Consider the following 16,495-nt stretch of genomic DNA (forward strand, 5'->3'; position numbering starts at 1 on the left):
AAGACATCGTATGCACAACAGACAATTCCCTTATATCTCTTGCCGTTGATTTCAATATTCGAGTGTTAACATCCCATCTCCTTACTTGTTCTTTCTCTTATATGTTTAGAGAGTCAAATCTTGCAACTTGGACACTGACTCTTGAGTTAGGAAGACCATGTCTATTATGTGTATGACAGTCTGGCAAAACTCTACTTCGTAATTGGTGGATTTGTGTATTTCATCATCCACGTGCCTCACACATGCCAAACAATAGAACTTGAGTTACCAAGAAAAAAAAAGGAAAAATTTTTCCATCCAAGCAAACGGCTTATGAAAATGGATCATTATCTTTTCTTTGTATTTCCTTCGCATTTCATGACTTCAATTTCCTTCATTTTGCAACAAAACAAACGGGGTGCGTCTGTGCATAAAGATTCGCAGGTCAAAGGCAGTGAAGAAGTGAAAAATTTGCTTCTGCTACCTTGTTAGTCTTCTGATGCTTTCCTTCTGAGGCCATCTCTAATCTTTGTATATTTCGTTCTCTCTCGATCAAAATCTTTATGGCAGAACCCTCGAGTAAAATTACAAAAGGTCTCTACAGACTATATTCTAATCAATTCCCCTCAAAAACCACATCAATTTTCTCTGCAAAGCAAAATATATACGCTATTTCCAATGAAAATTCTATGCCAAGTCACTCTGCTGCAATTTTCTCATCCAGGTTCTCAAATTTAAGAAATCTTGTATCTGAAACCCAATCGAAAGTGTATCTCAATGGTTGTTCTTCTAAACCCACATCATCAGGTGGTCTATTTTCTCATGTCATCTCTTCAAATCATAATTCCCATTCTCCATCATGTGGATATCCTCTGAGGTACTACTCATCAGGAGTTTTCCAGACTGGGTTCTCAAAGTCGAGACCTTTAAGCCCCAAGATTAACTCGAACCTTCAACCATTCTCTTCTAGAAGCTTAGGGTTTAGTATGCTTAATGGGAATTCATTGGGGTCTAGGTATATCTCTTTCAAGAGTTCGGATTTCAGTAAGCTCAATGGCAACTTCACGAAAACGGTGGTCGATAAGCCCATCTCGGCTATCTCTTCCGCGATCACACGGTATCGAGAGGCTGTTGGCCTGCAAATTGAGGCTTTGTGGAAGAGGAATTTCCTGTTGCTGGTAGGAGCTGCAGGTTTTGCATTTTGTATTATTTTGTGGAGACTTATGTTTGGAATCGCAAATACATTTGTGGGGCTCTCGGAAGGCATGGCGAAGTACGGCTTCCTTGCTCTTTCAGCCTCCATTGTTGCGTTCTCTGTGAGTTTTCTGGATGTTCACTTCGCTATCCTCCTTGAATGCAAGGCTGTTCGGTTGTTTCTAGCGAGTTCTTCAGGATTTTCTTTCCCTTCTTCCTCTTTTTGTTTCTTTGGTTTAGGTATGATGAAATTGAGCTAGCACTTTGGTGACTATATGCCGTGAATAATTTCACTCACTAAACTGCTTGTATAAAATAGTCTGGAAAATTTCAGGCATTTGTTTGTTCTGAAGCTTTATGACCATTGTTACCAAGTTCTCTTATAAACTTGAATTCTGGACACGGGTACTCTGAATCATCATCCCTACGCTTGTGAGGGACACACACATCCATGATGACCATGTAAACCCGAGCCTATGAACGCATTGTTGCCTTTCACTTGGTCACCGTTAGAGTTAGATTATGAGCAATGAAACAGTCGTTGTATGACACCAAAACTTCTTTTTATGCAATTGGTTGCACAAAAGCTTAGAGAAGGGAGAGGAAATACCTGATTACAAAGTGAGCTATTTCCTCAGTGATAAAATTTCTTCATTTTACTACGTTCATGATACATAGTTTGCTACTTGATAAATATTATGTGCTAAAAGTTCAAAACTTCTAGAGATATTCTTTCTTTATCTATCTTTGTGGATATTGGGTAGGACATAAAAGGAATTTTTCAGAATAAGGCTATTAGGATGCTAAATATTTTTGATAAGTTGAAGGTGCAAGAAGGTCATTGAGTCTTCAATTGTTAGGATTAGATGGGCTAACCTCAACAATATTTCTTGGGTTGGGAGGCATTTCTTCTGTCCTCTCCATATTTTGGCTTCGGTATATTGTCGGAACCTCTTGGCTCTTGAGGTGATGTTCGTAGGCAGAAATTGTCGAGGTTAGGTAGTCTTAACATTTTTTGGGTCTTAATGGGTGATTGAATCTTTAGTGTTGAAGATGACTGGGCTTCTTCATGGAATTAGAATGTTGAAGGGTCTCTCTTTTCGATAATTTGCTTGTTAGAAGGCAGTAGCCACATGAAATTTGTATCATGGGGAAGGATATGGAGAGGTGTTTTCTGAGTTGTAACAGAGGAAAGTATTTCTTCATCTTAAAAATTCTAGGACTTCTCGAAAGATACTTCTCCAACAAAGTTGGAAAGGAAAAGTAAAAAAAGGGCAATCCATTTGAATGAGTGCCTATGCTTGATATTTTCTAGTGATTCTAGAATCTTAGATCCTTGATTTTTTGCCATGTTAGTTATGCTGCATCTGCTATTGCTCATCTTTTTTAGGGAAGCAGACTCAATGGTAAGTGACCTATTGCTTGACTATGCGGACCGTGCTTGATGCAGGACAGAATATACTTGATGATTTTAGGGCTTGTTGATTGAGGAAATAGGCTAAAAAAAAAGGCTGTACCCAGTATACTAGGCTCCCGCGTTTAGCAGGGTATGGGGAGGGTCAAATGTATGCAGCCTTACCCCTGTTTCCAAAGAGGCTGTTTCTAGGACTTGAACTTGTGACCAAGCGTTCAGCAAGTGAGCATGTGACCAACGCGTCAAGCACAACCTTCAAGGAAATAGTCTACTGAAATAAATTATTTAAAGCTGGTTGATTATGGATGTATGGACAATTCATTGAAGGTATTGATGAAGGTTTATGGAATTTTAGGGTGATATATAGAGGAAGGATAAAGTACGGAATGATCGTATTAGAGCGGACGTGGGAGTCGCCCCGATCAATGACAAGCTCTGAGAGAGTCGTTTAAGGTGGTATGGTCATATTTAACGGAGGCCTTGGGACGCTCCAGTAAGGAGGAGTGATATGATCCGATTGAAGGAGCTAAAAGAGCTAGGGGTAGGCCTAAAATGAACATAGGAGAAGTGGTGAGGAAGGACCTGCATAGCCTAGGTCGTGTACCAAGTATGACTTCAGATAGAGCCTATTGGAGGGCAAGGATCCATGTAGCAGACCCCATTTAGCTGAGATTCTTCTGTCGTGCTGGGGCTTCTTTCCTCTTACTATCTTTCTTCTTTCATATTGCGTCTTTCATTTCTCTTCTATTTCCCCATCCCTCTTTTTCTGTCTTTTCTTTTCACTTTTCCTTTTGTTTGGATCCATGTAGCTGACCCCATTAAGTTGGGATAAGGTTGAGTTTGTTGTTGTTGTATATAGAGGTGGGTATGATTTGGATATGTTTAAGGGGAGTTTCAGTAAATAAGTGAAAAAATAACAACAAAGACAACATGTTATATATATTTAATCCCTTTTTACCCCTCACTTAAATAACTTTTGGGAAAAAAGGACCTCTAGCAATCAAAGCCGGGGTGGTGGTGAAAGCATCATACCATCAAGGGATCTGAATACTGGTTAGACCAGAAAATCTGCAATATAGTAGCAAGCCTTCATTGGCTTGCATGAAAAATTGATGATTTGAGACCTTTATCTACTCACATGACTATGGTCTATTATAAATCCTATGGCCTAAAATTTAAAATAGATAAATCCTGTCGTCGATTAATTCCATGTGAGTATTTTGACCATTGATACTCCCTAATCAAATAGGGTTAATGAAACCAGAGGTTCTTTAGATAAGATTCGAAAACTTCTCTAATAATATAAAATTTAAGTCAATGGGCCCCGTTTAGTTCCCAAGTATTCCCTAAAAAATGGGGGGTGGGTGGGAATAAAGCTGGCTCAAGAAACATTTTCTAAAGGAGATCACCTACCCCCTTTTTATTTATTTTGGTGATGGAGAGAGTAAAATAATTAGCCATGCACTGGCCCTGTTTAGGTCCTGAAATATTCCCTAAAAAATTGGGGGGGGGGGGGGAGGTGGAATAAAGCTTGCTCTAGAAACTTTTTCTAAAGGAGATCACCTATCTTATTTTTTATTTATTTTGGTGATGGAGGAAGTGAAAAAATTGATCATGCTCTGGAATTAAAATTGGATGGATGAAGTGGAGTGGTGCGTCCGGAGTGTTGTGTTATTGACATATTCCTTTAAAACTTAAAGGAAAATTTTATAGGACAATAGTATGACGGCGGTGATGTATGAGAGGGAGATTCCGCAAAGTGATTATTTTAGTTATCTGGGTTCAATAATAAAAAAAGAAGGTGATATAGAGGATGATGTTTTACAGAGAATAAAAATGGGATGGATGAAGTGGAGAGGTGCGTCCGGAATGTTGTGCGATTGGCGTATTCCTTTAACACTTAATGGAAAATTTTATAGGACAGTCATACGACTGGCTATGATGTATGGTGTGGAATTTTGGGCTGTTAAGAAGCATCATATAGATAAACTCAGTGTAGCGGAGATGAGGATGTTGAGATGGATGAGTGGCAAAACTAGGAATGATAAAGTAAGGAATTATCATATTGAAGCTGATCTGGGAATAGCTCCGATACATGATAAGTTACGAGAAAGTCGTTTGAGGTGGCATGACCATGTTCAATAGAGGGCTTTCTTTTAGGTCTTGTATCAAGTGTGGCCTCGAATAGAGCTGATCGATGGAGGGAGGGAACTGTAAGTACAGAAAATTTTAGAAGATAGCGAGGGACGTATAGGAAGGGTAAATAGAATAAATAGAAGAGTAGAGGAGAGGAAACAAGAGGAAAGAAGTACAGAAGGGAGAGAATAGGAGGCGTTGATCTGCTCTGATAACAGATCCACTGCTCCACAGCCGTGAGAGGAAAACTTAACCCAACATTTTATTCAATTACTCAGCTCAAATGTGTATATCTTGATGGGGTGCTTACATGAAAAAAGACTCCTAATCGTATCGAAGGCAGAAGCTCAAACCAAATAGAACTCAAGCTCCTAACTCGCTAACATCAAATAACATAAAATAACCCCAAATAAAGAAAATAATACCCAAACACCCCTATTGATCCAAACCCAGGTTTGGACCTGGTTCTTTGTGGTCTGAGTTTCCAGACTGGGCCAAGCCGGTCCAGCCATGGAAGTGCAACCGCATCAGCATGTCACCAAGAACAGCAACTCAGCCTTATCTAAAATTTTCTGTATCAGTTCCAGTTCTTTGCAAATAGGTCCTTCCATTCAAAGTTCCAGATTGGTTCGATTTGTCTTGTGTGTGCTGGCTCGATCACAAGGAAGTTGGGTTGAAAATTCTGCAATTCTGGAAATAATTTCCAGAACATATAAATTGTGTCTCTTCTGGTAAACTTATGCTTATCTTCTTTCTGATATTGCAAACAGCCCCTCCAGTTCCAGTACTTTGCAAACAGGTCCTTCTATCCAGAATTACTTATCTTTCATTCCAGATTCTGTTTTGATTTTTAAAGAGGGTCCTTTATGGTTCATACAATTACAAAAGTGCCTCTGCACCCTTTTGTTTGAGATGCCATCACTTGGGTGGGCCCATAGCAAAGAAGAAAATATGGTTTTGGAACCTTAGGTTTCATTATATGCAGATTCGTTAGGAGGGCTTATGATTTATTCTGGCTTTAAAACTTGACATAGGGCCAGGCCAGACCATGCCTTATCTATCCAATGGTCGGAATCGCCTCATCATCCTGCTACATGGCACTACTAGGTGTAGAATCAAGAGAACCATCTCTTGACAAGACTGTGTCTTGACATGGGTCTTATGTGTATTAGGTTACCACAGATTTGTCTTCTCATGGTAGAAAAGTGGCATGCTTATTGCACTGTAATGTGAGGTATTTGAAAGGAACAAACCCACACAAGCAGATTTTTTTGGTAACCATCAGAACCATCTTAAATGGTGGTGGCTAAGTCTTTAAATTGTTAGGGTTCAGAGTGTTCATATTGGGGCATCCAATCTGAATGGTCTTTGTTTTGGTTGGATAAACTTGGCTTTTCCCTCCTGTTTTTTCCTCTCCTTTCTTATTTTTAGGTCCAGTTGGAGTATATTGTAGCAAGTCCTTTTATTTTGAGGTTGCTTTGCCCCTAGATACTTCTGACCGAAAAAGAAATGTAGAAAGAAAAAACAAAGTCTCCTGATTAACTCAACTGCTATAAGTAGACCATCCACAACTTAAAACCTGAAGAAATAAGACAAACTTAGCTTACCTTAAAGTGTATAAGAGAATAGATGTGATTAAAGTCACCTATATAGTAGCAAATTGAGATGAAAAGACAATTACCAAAAAGCTACATGACCACTTGAACTGGAAGATTTTCAACAGTCTTGAATGAACATAAATTTAGTCCACTAGCAGACATTGGATTAATGAGATCCATTGGACCTAATGATGCTGTGGTGAGTTGCACTTGATTTATTTGTTTATGCTTCATCTGCTCTCTTCTCTGTCTCGCATCAAAGATTTCCGATTCTTGATCCTGGAGACACTTTACCATACAGATGGTAGGGAAGGGTGGCTTGGGAAAGGTAAAATAGTGTTTCTTTATCTTGAGAAAATCTAGTTCCATTCCTTAAGAAAAAGATTAAAAAGCCCCTAAATTGATTGTGGACAGAATGTAGTGGGTAGTTGAGGTCAAAGTGGTCTGATCCAAGTAATAGATGTGAAAAAGAGGTCTATGCTTGCTATTTCACAGGAAGTTTAGAATTTGAGTCCCTTGTTATGCCAGTAGTCAACATTCTTGGGGATGGATGGCTATGACAACCATGTTCTTCCATTCAAGATCCTAGGGCAACTTTCTATGAAAATGTTACTGGTTTATCTGATATCTCGTTATGGAGCAATAACCTTGAATTATACCATATAAAGGAACATTGGATTTTTAAATCTTTTCTTCTTAGAAGGTGCCCCTTGAGCAAGATTTAAAATATCGGTATTGGGTATTGTATCGGAAGGGTGATTTTAAAAGACATATCGTATCGGAGAGATGCCAAATACGCTAGATACATGTGGAAATGGTCAAGAAGCATATGGAAATGCTTAGGATACATTCAAATTACGGTTAACATAAAACACTATAAATAAGTAATATGTAAAATATATCATGTATAAAAGGGGAACAAAGTACGACAAGACTAGTGCATTCAATTGATTATATATAAAGGATGAGGTTTCTTACATGTACTAATACCAATTCTTTTTAGGTATCGTATCGGTACCTTAAGGATACGATACGTATCAGTTAGTATCAGCGGATATGGAAGAATACTTAAAACCTTGCCCTTAAGAGATGTAACGTGATGTCTTCTGTGTTCGGATGAGTGTCTAGTTGAGGTTAATGTGGTCAAGTCCAAGTAACAAGTATGGACAATCATAGTTGTCAAGGCTTCGATGTGTAGGCGTCCAGGTGCCTTGGTCGCCTTGGACGCATGGTGGCCAGGCGGGCGTTTTGGATGCCTTGGTCTCCTTGTTGGTTCACCTTACGTCCAGGACCCCTCCAATGCCTTGGGTCTCCTAGATGCCATGACAACTATGGACAAGAGATCTATGCCTGATATTCTATGGGAAGCTTGGAATTTGAGTGCCTTGTTATGCTGTTAGGCCACATTGTTGGGATACATGGCTATGAAGACCATATCCTTCCATTTCAAGATGCTAGGGACACTTTTCATTTCAGTGGCACTCAAGGTGTCAAATATCGGGTATTGGGCAGTGTATCGAAAAGCTGGTTTTAAGAGATGTCTTGGAGATGTATCTAAGAGACGCTCGATATGCTTTGATACGCATGGATATGCTGATGATACATGCAAAACAAGTTTTTTAAAGGATTGGGCACAATAAATTAGCAATGAATAATGATTTCCAATCAATTTCAGGTATCCCCTTCTTTACGGCATCTATGTGATTTACTAACAAGTAATAGAAAACAATTAAGCAAGAAGATTTGAGAAAAAAAAAAAAAAAAACATCTATTTGCGTCTTTGGATACTGGCTTAAAGTAATCCCTAAAGGTCTGAACCAAATAAGTAATATGTGAAAATAAAAATACTGCTAGTAATGTATGACTAGATTACTAGTCCCAAAATAACCCACAAAAATCAAATTAGCAACAAACTAAAAAATTAGCAGGTTAGGGTTCTAATCCAAACCAGCCATGAGAATACCACCAAAGTAGGATTAAGGATGTCAAGGGATATTCGAAAATCAGTACTCAATCCGTGTTCGTATCCGTTTAGGAGAATCCGAATCCGTCCGAAAACTAATCCGATACAAATATGATAATCCCCCCTATCCGACCGATTATTATCCGATTCGTTTAGCAATCCAACGGTAATAAAATGTCTGAAATATATCTTTGTATCTGTCTATCCAATTAAGTTACCTTATTGGATTGTGTTTTCTTATTTTAATAATTTTATAAGTTAAGATAATGTGATTCTTTTTCTAGATTTTCTATTGGTTTATATATATTGTTTTATGCACTGTGATACAGGGAATCACATATCTATTAAAATAAATACAGGATAAATTCAAAAGTAAAAATCGTAAGAAAATCAAAGACTAAGAAGAGTAGAAGAAAGGGTAGTTGTTGGACTCTCAAGTCTCAACCCTAACCCTCATCAACAAAATGGTAAAGATGTCAATTGATAGTCAAAAATTCATATTCGACCCGCGTTCATATCCATTTAGGAGAATCCATATTAAAAAAATACTATCCGGAAACTATCCGAATCCGTCCGAATATAAGCGGATACGAATATGATAATGCCACTATCCAATCAAATTCGATCCATTTACATCCTCAAGTAGGATCGAGTGTAGCTTGTAAAGAGGGAATCTTGATGCTTATCGGCTGTGTCGGTCTGTATAGTATTGATAATTGATACCATGAGTGGTATAATGGTATTGGTTTGTCTGGCATCTTATTTGTGTAGAGGAATTCCATTGAATTATATCATTTGAGGAACATTTCTAAAACCTACCTAATTTTTGAACTTTCAAATCTTTCTTCTCAGAAGGTGCCCCTTGATATGCAATTTGATTTCTGTGTTCATTGTTCAATTATGTTGTAACAATAGTGTATACCTATAGTCTTTATCTCTAATAGGTAGTGTACCACCTAAAAATGAAAATCAGGAAATATCATGCTAATGAGGATTGGGACCTATCATTTCTGATGGTTCAGTAATAATCTGGTCCTGAAGCGGAACTTTTCTTGACCAGTTATTTTAAACCTCAGGAAATTTGTAACATAGTTACTATTGTGAAATAGCTAAAGCAAGAAACAGGAACACCAGAAAAATAATGACTTAGAATTAGTGAGATGCAATTAATGAAGTTGGAAAGCAAGGAGCAAGAACCAACAGCCCCTCCAACTCATACCAAGCTTCCATGCAATCTGTGTTGATTACATTGGGGATCATCCTTGGGGGAACATGGAATGGTGGATCATGGCTGCATTTGTCCCAAATGTTCTGCTTTTTTTTTTTTGTTTTGAATTATTGACGGTCTTGACGTCTATATCACTTAAATCTATTATAAAAAACATCTTGTTACTTTACACTATCCTGTTATCTTATTGGAAGCTGGGTGTTTTGTTTTCTTGTTCTATTTTCAATTTTCAGGGCCTGTATGTCCGCTCAAGATTCTCAATCAACCCTGATAAAATTTATAGAATAGCCATGAGGAAGTTAAACACTTCTGCTGGGATACTTGAGGTCATGGGTGCCCCTCTATCAGGAACAGATATGAGAGCATATGTGATGTCAGGAGGAGGGATCAGCCTAAAGAACTTTAAGCCAAGGGTTAGGAACAAGAGGTGTTTCCTTATTTTCCCGATACGTGGTTCTGAAAGAAGAGGCCTCGTAAGCATTGAAGTCAAGAAGAAAAAGGGACAGGTTATTTTTCCATGCTTGCTACTATTTAAGTTCTTTCTTCATTGCAAGAAACAGATGAATGGCTATTCTCTCTTTCTCTCTCTTTTTTTTGAGGGGGGTGTATGAAAGGAAAATGAGAACCAATATTGTTCTGTTTGTTTTGTGATTTTATTGAATCTATAGTTATCTATTCCCCTTGTTGTCCTTACTTGAATTGAACTTTTATGTGTTCATTTAGATAGAAGTAACTTCAATAGTGTCACTTGCATTTGGAGAAGGAGCCAGCGTGCCGCTCATGTAAGACTAGACCAGAATAGATCTAATCCCAGGCAGGATCAAATAGAAAATCTCCAAAGAACAAGAAAGAAAGCAATGGGAACTAAAATCATATGAGAGAACCAAGAGAGCAATGAGAACTAAAAATAAGGGAAATAATTTCATCAATAAAAAAAAAAAAAAAAAGGGAAACAAGAGAACAATGGAAACTAAAAATAAGGGAAACAAGAGAACAATGAGAACTAAAAATAAGGCAAACAAGAGAACAATGGGAACTAAAATGAAGGGAAATAAGAGAACAATGGAAACTCAAATGAGGAACAATTTCCTTGGTTGAAGTAACAAATAACAAAAAAAACCACAAATTTGTAACCTGTTGAAGCACCAATGATCTTGATGTAATAATCTTCAAGAAATCGATGTGACAATCAGTTGAAAGAAATCCCAGCAGCTTGTAGCACTCTTAAACTCAATTAGGATTTGGAATCAAGAACCGATGGAAGGGGATGGGGGAAGGGAATGGCTATCTCAGCCTGGGCATCTCACCCAACCTATCTCAGAATTATCACAAAGGCTAAAGCCAATATTTTATTAATCAAATTCGTGTACAATGCTGGCCTCCCTTCCAAACTTATAAAAAAGACTCAAAAATAGACTTAGACACTATAAAGAAAGGCCTAACCCTATCATTAAGTAATAAAGTAACCTAATTTGACTAGGAAAGTAAAGAAAATAGACTCAAAATAAGACTCTAACTAAACTAATGAAGCAAATATCGTTTTCCTACTTTCTACCTTTATTTTAGGCTCATTAAATTGGCCAATTGCAAAATAAACCCATGGAATTAAAGTCCCAATACATATATGACCCAACCCAAAGCTTATTTCCACTAAAATAAGCCCCAAGTGACTTATCTACATCAGTTGCTCAACCCAGTTTGACATTTAGATGAATCTGACAAACTGAACCCAATATAAACTTGACTGCTCAAACCAACTCTCTTGGGTTCTGACCAGTTTCAGAAGAACTGTTTCTGGGTTGGGCAAACCACCGTTGGTCACATCTAAGTCATATCTCCTTTGATGAACCACTTTGGTCTGGTTATCAAAGCTATGGCCATTAGATTGCACGGATGGCTTATTGAGGTTTGAGGTGCAGTTGCCAGGAGTGCGATTCACACCATTCAGTTGGTTCAATCTAATCTACTAGGTCAAGATCAGTCCTATTGGAGTTCTAACTATCCAAACCAGGATTGTTCTTTGTGGGTCTTGCAAAATGGAATGCGTACAGACTGGTTACTATCGTCCAGTTGGGTCTTCCCCTAGTGGATCGTACTACCACCCAAGGATTTAAGTCTCGGTCCGTATCGTATCGTCTCGGCCGATACGTCTCGGTATCGGTCGTGGTCGATACGATACAGGCCGAGACGTATCTTTTTTTTAAAAAAAATGCAAATGTCTCGACTGTATCGAGACGTATCGACCGAGACGTACCGATACGATACGATACGATCGATACGTATCGATACAGTCGAGAGTTTTTAAAAAAGATTATTTTATTATATTTAAAAAATGATATGTATCGAGACGTATCGAGTCGTCTCGATATGTATCGATATGTATCGACTGATACATACCAATACATATCGAGACGACTCGATACGTATCGTTAACTTAAAAAACACATGGCCATTTCATTCTTTTCACCTAAAACTCGATTTCTAGCAGTCCTGGCGGAAAAAAGGTCTTCCCAGCTTTGAGAAACCCTTCCAAAAACACATTTAAACTTGCTTTTTGGGTAAGATTTCTTGAGGGCTTTCAATTCTTTGCCAAAAACGAACTTAGAGGAGCTGAAATCACATCATTTGGTGGATCTAACAGCCCACATTCGAATTCAAAAGCTGTTCTTGAAGGGTTAGGTAAGTTTTTTGAAAAAAACTTGAATCTTTTGCTTTAATCTTTGATTATTGGTATGTTTTTTGGTATGAATCAAAGAGAATATGTTAAACAAACATAGAAATTGCATTCTTTGTATGCATTTACAAAGATTTGGTTTCAAATCCATGTTTCTTTGACCATTTTTACCCAAAACCGAAAATTCCTTCTTTAAAATGAATTTTTTTTTTTTTTTTTTTCTTCTTAACTTTAAAACAAATGGTAATGTTTATAAGATATGGAGTACATTATGTATAGATGTATGACATCCCAAGAAGATTATACATTTACCCTAAAATCTGTATTTTTTTTTTTTGTGGGTATTTTCTGAATTTATAAAATGCGTAAAAAAATGTAAAAAATCTGATTTTTCCATCTATACTCTTTCATTATAGTTTGATAAAATGTATAATTGGCTGAAATAGAATCAAAGACTTAGATTCATATATGTAGTACATTATGTCATTTTTTTTTCATTATTCAAAAAATTAAATAATGTGTAACTAGTTGTAGAAAATATAAAAATGTTTAAATATTGTTTAGGGCAACTTTGCTAGGTAGTAAATAAAAGAAGATGATGCAATGCATGACATGCATCATAATGTCTGTCTATACTTGTATTAATAATAAATTATTGATGTGTGGATTTGAATATTGTTTAATATATATCTTATATAGTTATCTACTTTTGTTTGGTATTTAGGACGATGCCGCGACAACAAAACATTGGGTGGTCTTATTGTACCAAAATAAACAATAATAGATTGCATACACAGTGCAACTTCTGTGACACCCAACATCTTGGAGGTGGGGTAACTCGGCAAAAAGAGCACATGGCAGGAGGATATGGAAATGTTTCCAAGTGTACACTGTGCCCTGTAGAGTTAAGCGGGGGCAATGCAAAAACACCTTAGAGATTCCAAAAAAAAAATCCAAGCAAGCACATGATGATGTTGATGCATTGGTGAAAAATTTGATGGAAGATTTTGAAGATTATGAAGGATCGGATATGGAAGCAGAGGAGGACCCAGAGTTGGCATTGGCGATGAAACAATCAAGACATGAAGCAAAAGAGCAACAATGGAGAGCTGAGCAATTGATTAGAAGTCAATTAGCTCGACCCAGCCAAGGCCCTGTAGATATTGGTGTTGGCTCCTCTTGTCGTCCATCTCTAAGTAAGGGTAAGTAGTCTGTTGGCCTTAGTAGAGCAACCAGTGTGAAGGGGATGTTTGACCAGTTTACAAAGAGTGGTAAGGGTAAGAGAAAGAAGAGCCCAGATATCAGAGACATGGATCCTAATGTCTATAGAGCAAGGGATGCTAGCCAACAGAGGATTGAAGAAAGCTTTCAACCCAAAACACTTAGTAAAAGGATAGGTAGAGCAATCTCCAGATGGTTCCACAGTTCTATGATTCCATCACATAAGGCCAAAGATCCCCACTTCAAGGCCATGGCAAAGGAGATTCAGCTGTGTGAGAAAAATGTTAAGCCACCCACACCTCATGAGATTGCTGGGCCTTACTTGGATGATATTGTCCAAGAGGTGCATGAGTATGTAGAGAGGTTCAAGGAGAAGTAGCCACTATATGGAGTGACCATCATGTGTAATGGATGGAGTGGACCAACAAGATTATCCATCATTAATTTTCTTATCTACTGTGATGGAAGGACGATCTTCCACAAGTCGGTCAATGCATCTAGTGAAATCAAAGATGCCAACTACTTGTACAAGTTAATGGATGAAGTTGTGGAGGACATAGAAGAAGAAAATGTTGTCCAAGTAGTAACTGACAATGCAGCAAATTTCAAGAAAGCTGGTCAGTTGCTTATGTTAAAGAGGCAACATTTATTTTGGACACCATGTGCAGCTCATTGCATAGATTTGATGTTTAAGGACATAGGAGAATTGCCCAAGGTCCAAAAGTTGGTTGGTAATGCAAGGAAAATCACCAACTTTATTTACAACCATAGTTGGGTTTTGGCATTGATGAGGAGTTATACACAAGGGGATTTAGTGAGGCCTGCAACAACAAGATTTGCAACAAATTACATTGCAATTGATAGCCTCATTTCCCGAAAGCATGGGCTGCTACAGATGTTCACCTCTACTGAGTGGTTAACTAGCAATTATGTAAGGTCTGAAATTGGGAGATTTGTTCAAGATCTTGTCACCTCCTCAAAGTTATGGATACGGAGAGAATCAAGCACAAGCACAACCTAGTGCTGTCGTGACATTAGCCACTCCAGAGCAGTACACACGATTCTACTATGAGTGGGAGAGTCACTACCATCAGTATTTTGACTGGGCTCAGTATTATGCTTATGTTCGGACAGTACACAACATCATCCTAGTCGCTCCTATTGTTAAAGACCCTTACAGACATGACTTTGATCCACCCTGACATTCTTCATGGCAATAGAGTGACTCTTCATGTAAGGAATTTCATCTTTTAATCTTTTATAACAATTTCAAAGTGCTGCACTTGTCTGGTTATTGATTATTCACAATTCTTAGTATATATGCATGATATATGACACAAATTGCTTGTTTATATTGTTTTTTGTGTCCAAAAGTGTATTTTCATGTGTATTTTGATCATTTTCATGCGTTTTTGCACCGATCGATACGTATCTCCGATACGATACGATACGTCTCTTAAAATCGCCTGACCGATACGATACCCGATACCGATACTTAAATCCTTGCTACCACCTGCTTGCCTCAGTAACTGAGATGCTATTTGTGGACTATTGGACGTTACTTTTCGCTTTTCTCTTGATTTTGTACCTGTGAGAATATCAAAGCAATAAAACCAGTAGCTTAGGAGAATAAGAAAGAGAAGAACAAGAGAGTCCGAGAGGAGGGAGAACTAGCCACGGTTGAGTTGTGAGCAGAATTACTGAACCGTGGGCTTCTAACTTCTACTTATAATCAATCCAAGTACAATTAAGTAACTTAAAGATGCAATACCCAAAACACCCCTCGCTAACTAATGCTAATAAGAAAGAAACAAAAACAATAGAATAAACCTGCAGCAGTAAACCGAGACAACACTTAACAGTACCTAAAGGAATATTTGAAAGTATTTTTTGTTGAACTTCCTTGCCCAGAGCTCTTTTGTGAATTGTTTACTTCAATCCTTGCATACCATTTTGTTTGAAAACTAGAACCAAAAGCTATTAATAAAGGGTGGTGCTTGAACAACCTGGCAATGTTTCTTAAAGCTTTCTAGATCGTGGGGGAAGATTGTGTTCTGACTTTAATGACCCTATGGAATTCTCTTTCTGCAGTATGATATGAAGCTTCTAGCGGTCGACATTCCTATGGCAACAGGACCTGATCAGCGGCTATTTCTCATTGGAGATGAAGAAGAGTACAAGATCGGGGGTGGATTAATATCTGAATTGAGAGATCCCATAGTGAAGGCCATGGCTGCAGAAAAGGAGTTTGAAGCTCTTGACCAAAAGGAGGAAGAAGAGGATGCAGAAAGAGAGCTTCAGGAAGCAGAAAGAAAGAACCGTGAAGAGACTGAAAAGCTGGAAAAAGGTAGCTCATAATGACTTTTTAAAATGGTTTCATTTCTCTCTTTTTTTTTGTTGGGGGGGGGGGGGGTTGTTCTTTAAGCTTTCTTTTCCTGTGCAATTGAAGCTTAAAGAGAGTGAGACTTGCCCGTTTGATATAGAGATGGAATTAATATTAAAGGCATTTTGCATTTGCAGCATTTTGAATTTAACAAATTTGGATCATCTTGTAAGAATAATAATGTTGTACACTCGTACTTTCTGGGGCATGAAAGGATCAATCCCACATTTTGACTAAGATACTTCTTTTTAAAATGAAATTTGCACTAATAAACTTGAAGAAGCACTTTTACTATGTACTTTTTGATTGTCCTCTTAGTGCTTGATTAGCACTCAAGGAATTCTCGACTTTTCTGATTGTTGTAGTGATTAGTCTATAGAAACTTCATATTAGATGGTGAGTTTATTATGATAGTTTTTCTTCCATAAATCTTCTTTTTGCTGAAAAAAAATTTTGGTCACTCATATGGTGGCATCTTTTCCTTTTCGGGTGTCTATTCTGATTTCCTTTGGCCTGATTTTTTTCTTCCTTGGCTTTTAGAAGCTTTTGGAGTGATGTAGTTTGTTTTTCTTTTATGGACTACCTTTCTACCAAAAAAGGGGAAGAAATTCCTTATGTTAGCTGGAAATTTGATTTCTTATTCGTACACCCAGCCTAGTATTATTACTCTATCAAGTTTTTACATACCACCCTGAAGCTGATTCT

General features: G+C 37.7%; 1 protein-coding gene across 1 annotated transcript; it reads left to right on the forward strand.

Annotated features, from left to right (window-relative positions):
- The first annotated feature begins 470 nt into the window (after nucleotides 1-470).
- LOC122652604 lies at nucleotides 471-16,044 on the forward strand. The gene is made up of 3 exons (XM_043846388.1): nucleotides 471-1,295; nucleotides 9,746-10,018; nucleotides 15,499-16,044. Exons 1-3 carry the CDS (start codon nucleotides 543-545, stop codon nucleotides 15,763-15,765), a joined length of 1,293 nt encoding a protein of 430 aa, XP_043702323.1. The 5' UTR covers nucleotides 471-542; the 3' UTR covers nucleotides 15,766-16,044.
- Nucleotides 16,045-16,495: the final 451 nt, after the last annotated feature.

Source organism: Telopea speciosissima, chromosome 2 (assembly GCF_018873765.1).
Source record: "Telopea speciosissima isolate NSW1024214 ecotype Mountain lineage chromosome 2, Tspe_v1, whole genome shotgun sequence".
Taxonomy (NCBI): Eukaryota; Viridiplantae; Streptophyta; class Magnoliopsida; order Proteales; family Proteaceae; genus Telopea; species Telopea speciosissima.

Excerpts from the sequence above, each read along its gene's own strand:
- LOC122652604 (XM_043846388.1), top strand. The coding sequence starts at position 543 with ATGGCAGAACCCTCGAGTAAAATTACAAAAGGTCTCTACAGACTATAT. Across the intron at positions 1,296-9,745 it reads CCTCCATTGTTGCGTTCTCT|GGCCTGTATGTCCGCTCAAG; the intron begins GTGAGTTTTCTG and ends TTCAATTTTCAG. Across the intron at positions 10,019-15,498 it reads TCAAGAAGAAAAAGGGACAG|TATGATATGAAGCTTCTAGC; the intron begins GTTATTTTTCCA and ends CTCTTTCTGCAG.